This window comes from Dipteris shenzhenensis, chromosome 11 (genome assembly GCF_047967505.1).
Source record: "Dipteris shenzhenensis isolate YYH24624 ecotype China chromosome 11, Dip_SZ_1.0, whole genome shotgun sequence".
NCBI classification, from domain to species: domain Eukaryota; kingdom Viridiplantae; phylum Streptophyta; class Polypodiopsida; order Gleicheniales; family Dipteridaceae; genus Dipteris; species Dipteris shenzhenensis.
The window spans coordinates 31,800,681-31,815,789 of NC_141606.1; the positions used below are offsets into that span (position 1 = coordinate 31,800,681).

Sequence of the window (15,109 nt, forward strand, 5' to 3'; positions counted from 1 at the left end):
AAACTTCTTCATCTTCTCCATTTTCCTCCTTCTTCCCCAAATCTTTGAGAGCTCTGTTCTCTGTCTATAAGCGACCATTGCTCAAACCCTTTGAGCTGCATACTCTTCACGTACGGGCGAACTTCCAGCTGCAAGCATTTAGGGAAATTTTGTCTGTACACGCAACGCCAACACGAAGGCTCCTCGACGAACTTTCGCGCAATGCCGCCTCTGTGCTTACCTATCTGCAAATTTCTCTGAGCCCGAGCTGGACAATACTGAAGGCAAGCTGATGTTGAAATCTGAGCTCGTTTGGACAAGAAATGGAGGCGCAACAGACAAAAAACCAGTCGGTTTTCTCAAGCTTGGCTAAGGCGACCGGGCGCAACATTGCACCCTTCCTTGGTGGTGGACCTTCTCTGGTGTAGGGCCTTTCTTCCTGCATAAAAATCCCCTTGAATAGAGCTATGAGCTGTGAGAATTGCACCCTCCAAGTTCAGGTCTCTATTTTGGACAGTTTTGACAATGTTGTGAGTTTGATGCTACATTAAATGCTACTTTAGCATTTCTGATGTTTTAAAGTGTTGAATAGCATCAGTAAACTATGGCTACAGCTTTCCTTTGAGTTGCTATACCTGGATTTGCTTGGAATACTTTCATTTAGCCACCTCTATGAAGCATGCAAGTTGAAGCATCATTTCCATTATGTTTTGTAGTATGGAATTTGGTTGCAAGCCTTTGCTACACCAAATGCTTGTACTTTAAAGCTCTTCAACTCTTTCTAGCCTTGTAAGGCACTAGACACTGCCCTCGGGTAAGAACGTGCCATGGAAGCTAAGACCTTTTTTGAGAAGTTGGATGGAACTAGTTTCCATACTTGGCAAACAAAAGCCAAGTTTATGCTTATGAAAAAGAGGATATGGAATGTTGTGGAAAAGAAGTCTACAAAAGAAGAAGCTAATTGGTTGATCAAAGACAAGAAGGACTACTTCAACAACAAAGCAAATCTGGCTGAAGGAAGAACTCCATCAGCAAATGAAGAAAATAAAGACTATGCTTTTTAAGCACTTTTTGGTTTATCATCATTTGGTCAAATTTTGAGGTTCTCTGCCTGGAGTAGTACTCCAAAAAGAATATGTTATGTCTTCTGTAAATCACCTCTGGTCACCATATGATGTAGACCATGTGATATGTGTTTTGTCTATCCCATTTCTGTGAACCTCACACCCTTGGGAACTCTTGCTAGCATGAGATCCTAGCCATATATTTATCCTTGACCACCATGAGATGGCATGAGAAACTATGAAACTAGATGTATCCTTGACACTGCAAGAGGCAACCCCTTGAGGGGGGGTATGTTGGGATAAGTATGATCAAGGGCTTGCTCTATGGTGCATGTGTGCATCTAGGGGAGTCACATGTGTGTTTGTGTGTGTTGTAAAGGCACATCAAGTGCTATGATGTGTCTAGTGTGTGACCTAAGTGATGATGTAAGACAAAGGCAATCCCACTGATGTAGGGACTGATTCCCACTGATGTAGTTGCTGATTGCCACTTATGTAGGGAAGGTATTACCTTCTCCCCCTTTCTATAAGAGAGAGTCCTCTCTCTCACAATCCATAATATAGAGAACTACCATCTTTCTTTCATTGTGCTCTCACATCTCTTGCAAGATGCATCTATTCTATCCTACGGGATTCTACATAGTGTACCTTGGTGCTTGTGCGAGCCTTTTGCTGCTCAAGGCATTTCAGATCAAAGATGTTGAGCTAACACCTGGTGCTGATTGTTTGCATCAAGATTTACTTGGTGCAGGGTTTGCTACTGCATGTTTTCTTGCAGATTTTTTGATTGATGTCGAAGTTGGTCGATGCTATCCTTGCTTGACACTAAACCTTGGTTTGATGCTTGTTAATGCTCTAGTATTTTACTGCTGTTGTGGCTGGCTGAGAGCATGGCTTGATGGCTAATGTGGTGGCGAAGCGAACCGTCGCTTGACAATGCTAGTTTGCTTTGCTCACACAGTGTATGGTCGATTGCAATTGAAGGCGTAGGGAAACAAGGCATAAGGCCCTAGGAAGGTGCTCTAGTACCAATGCAGAAAAGGAGTAAGGGAAGATTAGAGGGGAAGGGAGGAAGAATGAGGGAGAAAAGGTAGGAGAAGGAAAGAAAGAAAGAAAGTTTATTAAAGTCTTTAGAAGACCGATGGGTCTACGAGACTATGAAAATCTTGGTACAAATGAGCTATGAGGGTGGAGCTACTAAACGAGCATCCACACCAATGCATAATGCAAAAAATGCAAAATGATAGTACTAAGTACAACATAGTCATGTTAGTGGTCGACTACATATCAATCTTATCATCATCATCATCATCATCAGGACGCCAGGGTGGATGAGGCAATGGAGGCATGAAATCGGCGCTAGAGTGCTGTCGGTTGCTCACAGGTGTGGCCCTGTGACTTCTCCTGGTCATAGCTCTGCGCCTAACAAGGGCTACAGTAACCCTTGTCGGCCGGGCTCCGACTCTGAACAAAGAGAGGGGATATCCTAAAGTGTAATCTGCATGTCAACCCTTTGTCTGAGTTGTCGAGTCACTGGCTCTGGGTCACGATCATGTCGAGGCCTCGTATCGTGGGGGTCCGTGTGATCTGGCTGGAAGGACTCCGTGATAGAGCTCTGAGAGGGTTCTGCCAAGGAAGAAGTCTGCTCCTGTCTCCGCCATTGAAGTAGCCTCTCGCGGTGCCTGACTATCTCATGAATGAAAGCTGATAGTCATGAATGAAAGCCGCCAAGCATCTGTGGACTGGATAGGAGAGAAATCGAGACAAAACCCCAGAGCTATCTCTGTAGAGGCAGCAGAAACGCCCTTGGATCTCATAGTAAACAAGACACGTGAAGATGAAGTGCTCCCTCCTGTATGTCACATAATGTGCATATGCGTCTCTCCCTAGGTAGGACCTCTGCTCTGCCGCTCTCGATACGAAGTCTATGTGAAGAGACCCGAAACTACCCAATAGAGATCCTCGGTGAGTGGGGTAGGTGGATTTGCGTGTATCTTGGTGGGTCAATGAAACCCTCCTTTGTGATATGCAAGCAGTGATCCCTGTAGAAGCTGAGCTTTACTGGAAGCTCGCTTGGTCCCAGCTAGGTCCAGAATGTGTAGCTGTAAGAGATCCTCACGGATTACTTGGTTGACCTCGTGTAATAGGAGGGAAGAAAACGGAGCGTCCATATTGTACTAGAAGGGAGGGCGTCCATCCATGTGGAGCCCCAGTCGCTCAAACCATCTCTCTGTGTGTGCATACCAGCATCTCTGGTCACCCCCTATTGATAGTGCCATAGAGGAGGACAGTGCTAGCCGTGGTAGTCTGCTGCGCCCATAAGTGTAATCCCCGTACTCCTTGACTCGATACAGATACGTGATGACTTGAAATGCCGCATCTAGTTGTAATGGGGATGACCCAAACTCAGCCTGAATGATCTGGTGAGGAATGGATGGCTTGCCGCGAATCATCCGCGATAGCATGAGAACCTGTGGCCGCTCCACATGAGCCCACTTTATATCCGACAAATCTGGCCCCCAGCAAGGGTTGCCATACATCCCCGCTAGGCGGAGCAAGGAGTCAAAAAGCAGTCCCTCGGTCCGTGGATCCTGAAAGTGCGAGCGGAAGCACTGCCTCTCTAGTCTGGCCAATGAAGTGTAATGCTTGCCCAGGCGGGCTGAAAGGCACAATACCCTTGCCTTTCAGAAAAGCATCAAAATCTGCAGACAAGTATTCCCCACCTCTATTTGAAAGGCACAATACCCTCTATTTTGATGCTTTTCTGAAAGGCACAATACCCTTGCCTTTCAGAAAAGCATCAAAATCTGTAGACAAGTATTCCCCACCTCTATCTGTGCGCAATGTCTGTATCAGTAAACCCTCTGCTTCCATGCCTTTGCCTCCTTGATGATACACCTGAGCGTGAGAATGTGATCCATGGTACCATGATCACGTCGGAAAACAGCCTGTCCTGCTGCTCTAAGTCCTCGACACTCTGCAAATCGACTGACCTCAAAATCAAGCACTGATGCATTGATCTTGGACATGACATGTCCAATCATAGTGGTCCTATAATTCTCCAGGCTCATGGGATCCCCTGCCTTGTGGATGGGTGAAATAGTGTTAATGGTCCAGGTACATGGAAACCCCAAACAAACTGCTTCATTAAAGAGCTTTGCTAAGATCGGGGCTAGGAGGTGAATCCCATATGCAATGAACTCAGTGCATAGCCCCTCATGATCCTTCGCTCGGCCATTATGAAGTTGGAAGAGAAAGAGGTGGGAAGGAGAAGGGGGGAGAGAGAGAGAGAGAGAGAGAGAGAGAGAGAGAGAAGTAGAAGTAGAATATATTAACGTCCACGGGGGGCCAAAAATGACCCATGGGACCATCTCAATACAATGTAAAGAAAGTCTCCTAAAAAAGAGGGGTCAAGAATCTATGAGTTCCTGACGACATGTAAAAAGACGGGTGATAAAAGATCCCAACGCTGCCAGAGAGGCAGTAGAGAGAACTGATGTCAACTGAGCGGAATCCTCCAGTATTTGCTGGTAGTCCTCCCTGATATGTGCATATCGAGGGCACTGATGCATGACCCACAGGAGTGACTATGGCACTTGTTTGCTTTGCAGGGCTACAACCAGGAAACTACAGCGGGCTGCACATGTTGACAGCCACCAGCGCTCTATCACAGGGGTTATGCCACCATAGCAGCCTCACACAATGACACCCCACTCCTAGGGTTGATGCTCTCGTCGTCTTCCACTTCATGAGCTCAGAGAGTTTTCTCTTTATGTACTGACGCCATTATGTCCTGGGCGTTGATGCCCGCTTAGTGGTTCCACCCCTCAGCTCATTGTATCAGTTTCTTTTAGTCTCATAGACCCTTTTTGGTCTTCCGAAGACTTTTAATAAACTTTCTTTCTTTCTTTCTTTCTAGTCATAGTTTTATGTTTCCAAATGCCAATGGCATGTGCCATCTCAGATTCTAGTCCTTGTACTTTCCGTGTCTTTGTCATTTTTACATCTCTTAATGTAAGATAAATTTCTCTGTCCCCATATCCATGTCATATCTGCTTGTTGCCTTGCTCAAAGTGGAGTGACAAATTTTTTGTAAAACATGTCTCCAATTACTTCTCTGAGGGTCTGTAGGATGCATGGATGTGTTTAATTTATGTCTGCCTATGACTAGTGCCTAAGGATCAATGGAACACAATGGAACAGAAGTAGCAAATAATCACATGGCATTTGCTAAATTATATAAGATTGACCTTTGATTAGATGAATTGCAGAAGTGTGGCACTCTACCAATGCCAAAAGTGGAGGGAGACAATCGTGCTCGAGCTCGAGCTCTTGCAATATTGCATTCACATCCTGTGGTATGTCCAACCATGGCCAAAGAAGTTAGTACTTGGGCTTTTTGCAGATGTTCCAACGTTGAGATTCTAATTCTTTTGCTATTTCAAAAAAATTATGAGGATATTCCCATTTGACCAGCTGTTGTGTTTGTATAACGCTATGTCGTTTCTGGTATTCAATTTCAAGCTATTAGCTCAAGTGTATGGTAAAGTTTGAGCAAGTATACGACTAGCCATTAGGTCAAAACTTTCGTTTATGCATGCAGCACCTAAAGTGATATGCCATGGAAAAAAAAGCTAAACTCATTGTTGGGTTCTGAGGTTCATGATCAGCGGCTCAGCAGGCATTGTGGATGACTAGTGCATAGTTGTTGAGAAATTTTTGCAGCTGATCTGGTAAAGGCATTGCCTGCTATCTGCTGGCTGATTTAACTTCTGATGGTTGGACTTTATTATGATCTATTTTAATTTGCTGATTAGCTCCTAAGCTGCGTCACATTTCTGTTCAAATGGTTCATAGATTTATGTATACAATGAGAAATTGGCTCCTCTGCTGCAACTTCTTTGCCTTGCTTTTGATTGCTTGCCTCATCCACCTTGTCCTTGTTATTTTTTTTCCAGGTGCTTCCCTTTCATTTGTGTGGCAACCTTTCATTTCCCTGCACTGGCTAGATTGAGTCAATCCTCCCTTCTTGGTCACAACTTCTTTTTCGTTGGAGAAGGCCTGTGCTTAGCTCACCATGTTCTTGCTTCTCAGGATTTAATTCTGATCTAATGCCACCTTCAGCCTTCTCTACTACACTTGCTAACCTTTCATTCTTAATTCTGTTATTATTTCTTCACTTCCCCAGACATTGCACTTTCCTGTCTTCCTTTCATTGTGCTTTCCCCTTAATTTGTAGATAAGTTTTTGTACCAGGTTTTGCATCTTTGCACACACACACACACGCACACACACACTCTCTCTCTCTCTCTTTACACACTTTTGTTTGGGGTGAAATCCATGTATGTTTATATTACAAGAAAGTGGAGATCAGCAAATACAAGATACTTTATTGTAAGACAGGTAGACAGTGTAATGTATCTGATGGACATACATGCAATCGTAAAAGGATTGCGTGAGTGACATCCGGAAATAGTAGAACATGGAAGGAGTAAGCTCTCTAAAGACTCGGTCGTTCCTGTCTCTCCACAAATTCCAGAGTGTCCAGTATCGAACCCATGTGAAAAATAGACCAAATTCTGCTCTTCATGGGTGAATGCCGAAATTCTAAAAGTCTTGCCAAAGCAACCAGTGGGAAAGAGGGTCTAGAGGCATTGTGAAGAAATAGCAGGAAGTCACGGGTGGCAGGGCAATTCCAAAAGATGGAGCAAGGATTCCCTTCACAGGTGACAGGGCAATTCCAAAAAAGATGGAGCAAGGATTCCCTGGGAACCAAACATCTGTGACATAGAGCAGGAGCAATATGTCTACGTGCCAAAGTTGGCCAAAAGGAATAACACCAAGCATCATTGGCTATAGAAAAGCTTGTTGACGAAGCGGAAGTGCAAGATCAAAGCTGCTGCAATATTTTATGCCACCATTTGCAATTACGATGCAAAGACCAAAGCTGATTCGCATGATGCAATATCCAAGGAGGAAACATCAAAACCTTGTATCAACCAGCCATTGAGATATCTGCTAGGCGTGAGGGACGATTAGCAGAACCTTGGCGATGTAAGGTCCAATCAATAAGGTGATACTTAAGCTCCAACTTGGGTATTGGTAAAAAGCAATGAAGCATTTGAGAAAGATAGTGTCAGAGTGGTTGATAATGCATCCCCAATCCATACTGTCTGGCCACCAAAGGAAAAGGAAATAAGGTACCGCCATCACAAAGTACATCATCAACAAGAACAATTCCTTTTGATGAAATAAAATATGAGTACCTGGGTTCCTGCAAAGCAAGGGGTCGATTAAATGCCTTTGACCAGTGCAGGTTCTCAGCGCACAAGGAATTTCCATCCAAAGAGTCATGACCATGCCATTTAAGATGAGAAAGAATCTCCTTCCAGGCCAAAAACAAAAGGATAGCTTTTAACCGTGCCATTAATATAACCCAGAATGAAATCCCATGGAGTGGGATGCCAATGCCCAAAAACAGGAGTGGTCAACTGCGAGAGTAGATGACACATCATGGCAGCCCAAGGCTGATCACCCTGCAAAAATGGCAGCATCAATTTTCCCTTGTGAGCCAAAATATGGATGTGAATATTCAAGCCACCATGCATCTTTGGGGAACAGAGATGCTCCATAGAGAGTAATATGATACTCTTACGGCCATGTTTGAGCACCAGAAAGTCTCCATAATAGTGGACATGAAAGAAGAAATGTCTTTTTTGTCAAACATAATCAAAGGCAAGAAAAACAGAATATAAGCCGCCAAAATCGATTGCACAATTCAGAGTCGAGCATGAAGAGGCCAAGTGGCTAACTTCCAATGTTCCACCAATGTCTTCCTAAGCTTTGCAAATACCCAATCTTTTTTCTGATGGCGAGTGATATTCCATCCCAAAGGATAGCCTAGATGACGAACAAGCTGATTGGGAAAAATAATTTCCTTGGGCGATAGAGAGCTATGCCAATCCTTAGCATGCAAAGGTAGAAGCTTGGACTTTTGAAAGTTCACTTGCAAGCCAATAGCTATTCCATTACAAGGATAAAGCACTCAGGAGTTGTGAAAGATCAGTTTTTGTGTTCATTGGAGTGAAGAATTAATCATCAGCATAGCTTGCACAATCATGGGCTTTCTTTCGTGTATCTCTAGACCATGCAAGACATCATTGGCCACAAGATGATCAATACAGCAAAGCAATCGGATGAGTATCTATTGCATAAAGCAAAGCACTAAGAGGACATCCTTGTCTCACTGAATGATGTAAAGTCCACTGATCAGAAATATCTCCTGATAAAATGCATGCAGCTTTACTATCACTGTAGAGCCAGTAGTAGATAACATGTCCAAATCCTAAGGATTGCATGGTTTGCGGGATGAAATCCCACTGCACAGTATGAAAAGATTTGGCGATGTCCACTTACAGCGAGAGTACATCTTGATGAGTATACTTCGCATATTCTATCCCAACATAGGCATTTGCAATATTATCAGTGATGTGTCTACGAAGGATAAAGCCATATTGGGTAGGATGTAGACCATCATGCAGAAAGCCTTTCATTCTATCAACCACCATTTTGGCAACCACCTTATAAATGACTGGCATGAGTGTAACATGCTTCCAATGAGCAAATGATTCACAAAGATGCTTTTTGGGAATCAACTAACCAGCCCTTTCTTCCAAGCATATGGCAATTACTAGTTTTGCCCGGCACTATTAATCATATGCAATAAAACGTGCTTAAGAGCATTCCAGTAAGCCAAAGAATGCATGTTGCCTCCACGGATGTTGCTGCATATCCTCCCAAATTAAAGCTCTTTGATGAGAAGATTGAGGCGCATAAACATATGAAAATTCAAGTATTTCACCCTGGATGAGACACTAAATGATGATCCACCTGCCTTCTTTTTCATTTAAAGCCACAATTGGGTGAAGAGCGTGCTTGACAAGAAAAGCAACACCTGAAAAGGAGTGTTCTCCAGCATAGAAGATATCATAACCAGCATAATGACCTGTCCTGCCTGCATACATATGCCGATTGTGCTCTTGAAGAGCCACTATATCAGGCTGTAACTCATTGACATATGCACACACAAGCTTCCATTTCCAAGAGTCACACGGACGTTGTACATTGAAGGTCAAGCACTTGATTTGTTCAAGCATTTTACAGATGTTTTATACAGCTATATACAGCTGAGAATCTTACAAAAAATAATACATAAAGCTGCATGTCCACCTTAGGGTTTGGGCCTCGTCCCTGAGGTGACACAACAGCTTGATGGGAGGACTACAAACCAGCAACTTCTTCTTCTGGGAACAAAGTACGGCTAGCTGTCATAGTAGCCCAGGTAATCCCGATTCGTGAGTCTCTGCAGGAGTATGACTATTGGAAGGACCACTATTCCATGTTTGAGGAGGTAAAGGTCTCCATGTAAACCATCATGCAAGAAACCCTTGATTGTATTAACCACCAATTTTAGTCACCACCTTGTAAATGACAAGCATGAGTGTAATTGGTCTCCAATCAGCAAATGATGTACACAAATGCTTCTTTGGAATCAATTTAACCAAACCTTTTTTCCAAGCATCTGGCATTTGCTGATTTTGCCAAGAATAATTAATCATGTATAGTAAGATAGGCTTCAAAGCATCCCAATAGGCAAGAAAGAACTCTACATGGAGACCATCCCATTCTGGGGACTTCCATTTGCCACAAGAATGTATTGCCTTAGTCATCTCCCTTTCTTCAAAATGTTCCTCAAGCTATATAGCCTGTATAGGGGAAATAATAGGGCAGACATATTGTAAAAGCTCCTGTCATGCCATTAGTACCTCCTACGAATGAGAATCTATATGTCCAAATTGTTGAGCAAAATGAGAGACACAAGCATTAGCTAGATGTATCGTGAGGAGGTCCAAAAACCACAAGATATCAAGACCGGGAAAATATTTTCAGATTGCCTCTTGTAATGTAGACTTTTAAAGAACTCTTTAGATAAGCAACCCTTATCAAAAAAAGCTCTTTGCTTGGCTTTGGTTCCCATTTGGCAATCTTCCTGTGATCATTTGTTTGCAAAAGATGGTTGGCCCGAGATAGGCATGTTATCTCTTGCTGATTTAAATCCCTGACTTGACTAAGCTCTGTCAAGTTTCGACAATTGAACTTGGCCTCAGCAATTACCCTCCTCAGCCACTACCTTCCTCAAGTCATGCATATGATTCCTCCCATACTCATGAAGTACGGACTGCATCCGATAAGCAAAAGCATTCCATGCATAATTAATATCAATTCGACATTGATCCCAAAGAGGCTGAATGGCATCACAAACTATTGCTTGTATTCATCATGTTCCAGATAACTATTGTTAATGACGAGAAGTCTTTTATATGGCAACCTATCATGTGGTAGCTCATGTGGAGACAATCTTAGCCATAATAGAGCATGATCAGAGTGTGGAAAAGCATAATCCACCCATATTTGGCAAGTAAAAGTATCATATTGCTGTGCATTGATCATATACCAATGCTCTAGCCGAGCTCGATAGGTGGACTGTGCATTGGGTTGAAAGGAAGCATGGGCTTCAAGTCTTTCCAAAGATCAACAAGACTGAGCTGAGAAATAAATTGAGACCAATGTTGACGTTCAGATGCCAACATGTGGGTATGATAAGAGGTAGTATCCCCTTGTTGGGGTGCATTGTTCAAATCCCCACGAATGAAAGCATGTTGTCTCCAGGGATATCAGCTCATAGCTTCCCAAATCAAAGCTATGCTACAAGAATATTGAGGCGGTGCATAAACTGAGGCAACTTCAAAGATTTCACCTTGGACAAGACACTGCATAATAATCCATCTACCGTCCTTGTCATTTAAAGCCACAACTGGCTGAAAGGCATGCTTCACTAGATAAAACCATACTAGAAAAAGAGTGTTTTCCTGCATAGAAAATGTTATAACCAGCAAAGGGTCCCATGTGGCCTGCATACATATGCTGGTTATGCTCTTGCATAGCCACTATATTAGGTTGCAATTTATTGACATATGCCCACACGCCATGTTCGGGTGGCATCACATAAACCTTGAACATTAAAAGTCAAGCATTTTATGTGTTCAAACATATTTACAAATATGTACACAAAGTATGTGACCAAAAAGGCATTCAAGATTGCATGTCAACCTCAGGATCCAAAGCAGGACCCTGATTTGACAATGTATCATGTGGACTGGGCTGCAACAAAGCAACATCATCCTCTGGGAATAAAATGCGATGCTCAGTGGCTGCTGCCCATGTGATACCTATACCAGAATTCTCTGCAGGAGTATTCCCATTTGAAGAAATCCCAGTCCAAGTATGAAGCGGAAGAGACCTTCTGACCATTGCTGGTTTTTTTGGTTTCTGCCAACCACGTTAGAAACTTTTCCCTTGCTTTCAAGTGAGTATTAGTAAGTCTTTTGCCTTGTTTCAATGATGACTTAATCTCTGACCGAAGGGCACGGGGTCGATCGGCAGCTTCATCCCATTGACATGAGTGATTTTGGCTTTGCCTTTATCCGAAGCAACAGGAGTTGGTTTGTTTGCTTTGCCTTTGGATCCAGAAGTTCTAGGAGCATCCTTGTCTTGCACATCTGTAGGTATTGCCTCAGGGGACATTTTGTGCAACACCAAAGGGCACTGGGGGGCCATATGGCCAATCAAAGCATGCACCAGAAAATAGACCCCATTTAACCTTATAAAAAGCACTTCCCATAGTCACATTATTTATAATAACAGAATATGAATCTGGAAGGCATGTCATTTGGTAGGGTATTCCTATGTTGGTGAAACCAGATATGAGAGTCTTTCTTGATGCACCTTTCACCAACATAGAGTTCAAGACTGCCCTTCTTGCCCTTCATAAGGGCAAGTGCCCGGGTTCAGATGGGCTTACTCCCTCTTTTTTCTTGACTTTTTGGGATATATTGGGGATCACATTACCTCAGCCCTGAAGGGAATTTGGGACATTGGTGAGATGCCTTACTCACTTATGGAGGGTCTCATACATTTAATCCCAAAAAGGGGGTGCAGACATTTAGTGTCATAGTGGAGACCCATCACTCTATTAGGCACTTGCTACAAAATCTTGGTGAAAGCAATCAGCTTGCGGTTGCATCCCATGCTTCTAGATCTCATTCATGATACGCTGACAGGATTTATTCATGGCAGAAGGATTTTTGATAATATTCTATCATTTTGGGAAGCTTCTGAGTGGGCCATGCAGAGCGGACAAAAGATGGCCAATCTACTTCTGGACTTAGAAAAAGCATATGACACGGTAGATTGGGATTTCTTGGAAGAAACCCTTTATCGTTTTGGATTTTCTGATGCATGGATCAAAGGGGTTTCAACATTGTATAGATCAGCCCATAACCAAGTGCTTATCGGAGAGTCAGGGGAGACAGATTTCAGATTTCCAGATTAGTAGGTCAGGGATTCCCTCTTACCCCTTTTCTTTTCCTTTTTGTGGCTGAGGCTATGAGCATTTTTCTTAGGTCTCGAGCTAACATCCTAGGGCTCAGACTTACGCTCAGACAGGAGGAGGACCTCTTGGATTGTGAGTTTGCAGATGACATTGCTATTTTCTTGGAGGCCTCTTCTCAGACTCTCACTTCTTTCAGGACAGCCTTGGATTTGTTTTGTATTGCAGCAGGTGTTCACACTAACTGCTTCTCGTGGACTTCGAGGGGGGAGTCAGTTAGGTACCTTGGATGCCAGGTCGGTATGGGCATCTCTCCTTCGCAGCAATTTGCTCCTGTGTTGGAGAGCATTAGGAGGAAGCTCCTTTTTTGGAGTTCAGCCAGGCTGGACCTTGCATCCAGGGTGGTGGTTGTTAATGAGGTTTTGCTGGCCACGGCTTGGTATGTTTGCTCTTATTGGTGCAGCTCTAAGGATTGCATCTCTCAGCTCGTAAGGTCCATAATGATTTTTTAATGGAGCGGGCTAGATCGCACAACATACATTATTGCGAGGGTGGCTTGGGAGACCTTGATCCTTCCCACACAGGAGGGGGGTCTCAACATCATAGACCCAGGTTTGCAATGCAAAGCCTTGCTTTGCAAGTTTGTGGTGAGAGTTTTTTTGCCTTGGGATGAGCCGTGGAAAAATTCCTTTATTAAGTGTATTCAGACTTGCAGCCCCTCCTCAGGTGGAGATTGGATGGACAACGCTAGGTGGATTTTTCCTTCAGCCCGTCTGAGATCTCCCTCATCCCCAATTATGGTCTCGATTCTGAAGGCTTGGGCCAGCCTCAGAAGTTCACTTAGGAGAGTTCCCCCCTCCTCCCTTGAAGAGATTGATAGGCAGCCGATCATGTGGAATGACAGTGTACTTGATGAGCATGGTAGGCAGCTTGGTTTGTCACATTATATGCAGTGGTCCAGGTGGGAGAGAGGCCTTGCCGCCTCCATAGGTTCTTGGTGGAAAGCTTTCAAAAGGCTTCTAGAAGATCGTAAACAGTAGTTGGTTTGTCACCGCAGAGGAATTGTAGGGAGGATTTAGCAGATAGATGCAGCCTTACCCTGTAATTGGGTGGATACAGATGACAGGCTAGTTGTTTGTTCCTTGTGGATGGGAGATTTCTTGAGGACAGGTATTCCTCTTCAGGTCATTGCTTTCTTGGGAGCACAGGAGGATGCCTTAGTCTTAAATGTACATTTAGGTGGTAGGCTCTCCCTTTCTTCAGATGATATCCCTTTGGGCATGCCCATGCCCTTTCAGCTTGTCAAGATCTTAGGCTATGTGGAACAGGTTAAGGACTCTGCATGGCATATAGATCTGAGGCCTTATCTTACTCTTTCGGGTTCATGGAGGTTGTGGCTATATGGAGGAGTCCCTATAAGGTATCTACAGTGGGACCCCAGAGAGTGGGAATGGATTGATGCTAGAAACCAAGAGAAGAGCCTCCCCCTCTTTGATTATACGGAAAGTAATGCCAGGAGGTTTAGATCAGCTGTAGAGGTTGGAGGCCTTCCAGATCCCCTTATTGGGAGAGCTATCAGGTTTCAGCTGATTTGCAAAGAGTCTTTTGGAGGAGGCTCTGGAGATCCCGCAAGAATAGAAGGATCACTTTATTTTTTTGGCTTTCTATTCATGGGGGATTGCAGTGAACAGGTGGAGGTCCAAGTTCGGAGCAAACTCCACTTGTCCTAGGTGCTCGTTTGTTGAGCAGTCACTTCATCATTGCTTATATGGATGGGGGGCTGCCAAGTCTTTGCTCCTTCATGTTTCTTCATGACTTGGGGATCAGTGGCTTGGCTCTCTTTGTCGGGTACTCAGATCTTCTATGAGTGGCAGGATGCTTCTTGGGCTGTCTCGATTCGACGACACCTGGTCGAGCCTTGCTCATTGGAGGATGTCCCTATCTCCCACTACAAACCAGTACATGCTGATGTGGATACCGGGTGGGAGATTCTAGCCAGTATTACTTCTTGGCAGATTTGGAGGGCCAGATGTACAGAGGCCTTAGACCGATCACAGGTCCACCCTTTGCATACCGTGGCCGGTATATGGGCTGATACAGCTCACACACTTATGGCCAGTTGGACGAGCATGTAGGGGTCCTCTTGGGCAGCCTTTGCCAAGAGGGATATATTTCTTGGGGAATGGAGGAGTTCCCCTTTTTTTTCAGAGACTACAGCAGGATTGAGGTGGAATTTCCAGCCTCAACCTTGGTTTCTTTCCAGCTCATTGTGAGCTGTTTTGGTCTCCTCATTCATAGCATGATGTATTTCCGCTTCGAGCTCGCTCACGCGGATTTCTTTCATACTTAATAGAAGTCTTTTTCATGAAAAAAGAAAGCAATTTGAATTTCCACTATTCCGAGGTGGACACACCACCTTCCCCAAAGATGCTACAATTCTTGGCAAGACAGATTCCAAGCATTGGGAAAATCAAGGACTTGAACCCAAACTGGGTATCTATGCCTCATCAACGAGGAATAGTCTTTGGTAGAAGACCAGGGCAGCATATGAACCATTTGTTGACCATAGTAGAGCAGGGAGTATTCTAGAAGCATATGCTTATATTTTCTCCTATCA

The 15,109-nt window shown here is 43.9% G+C and overlaps 1 protein-coding gene across 1 annotated transcript in view; it reads left to right on the forward strand.

Annotated features, from left to right (window-relative positions):
- LOC147896912 (NOL1/NOP2/sun family protein / antitermination NusB domain-containing protein) overlaps window positions 1-15,109 on the forward strand; it is a 147,755-nt gene that overhangs the window by 38,916 nt on the left and 93,730 nt on the right. The window contains exon 6 of the mRNA XM_087381394.1: window positions 5,315-5,401. Within this exon, the coding sequence (XP_087237520.1) occupies window positions 5,315-5,401 (87 nt within the window). The remainder of the gene's footprint in view (window positions 1-5,314; window positions 5,402-15,109) is intronic.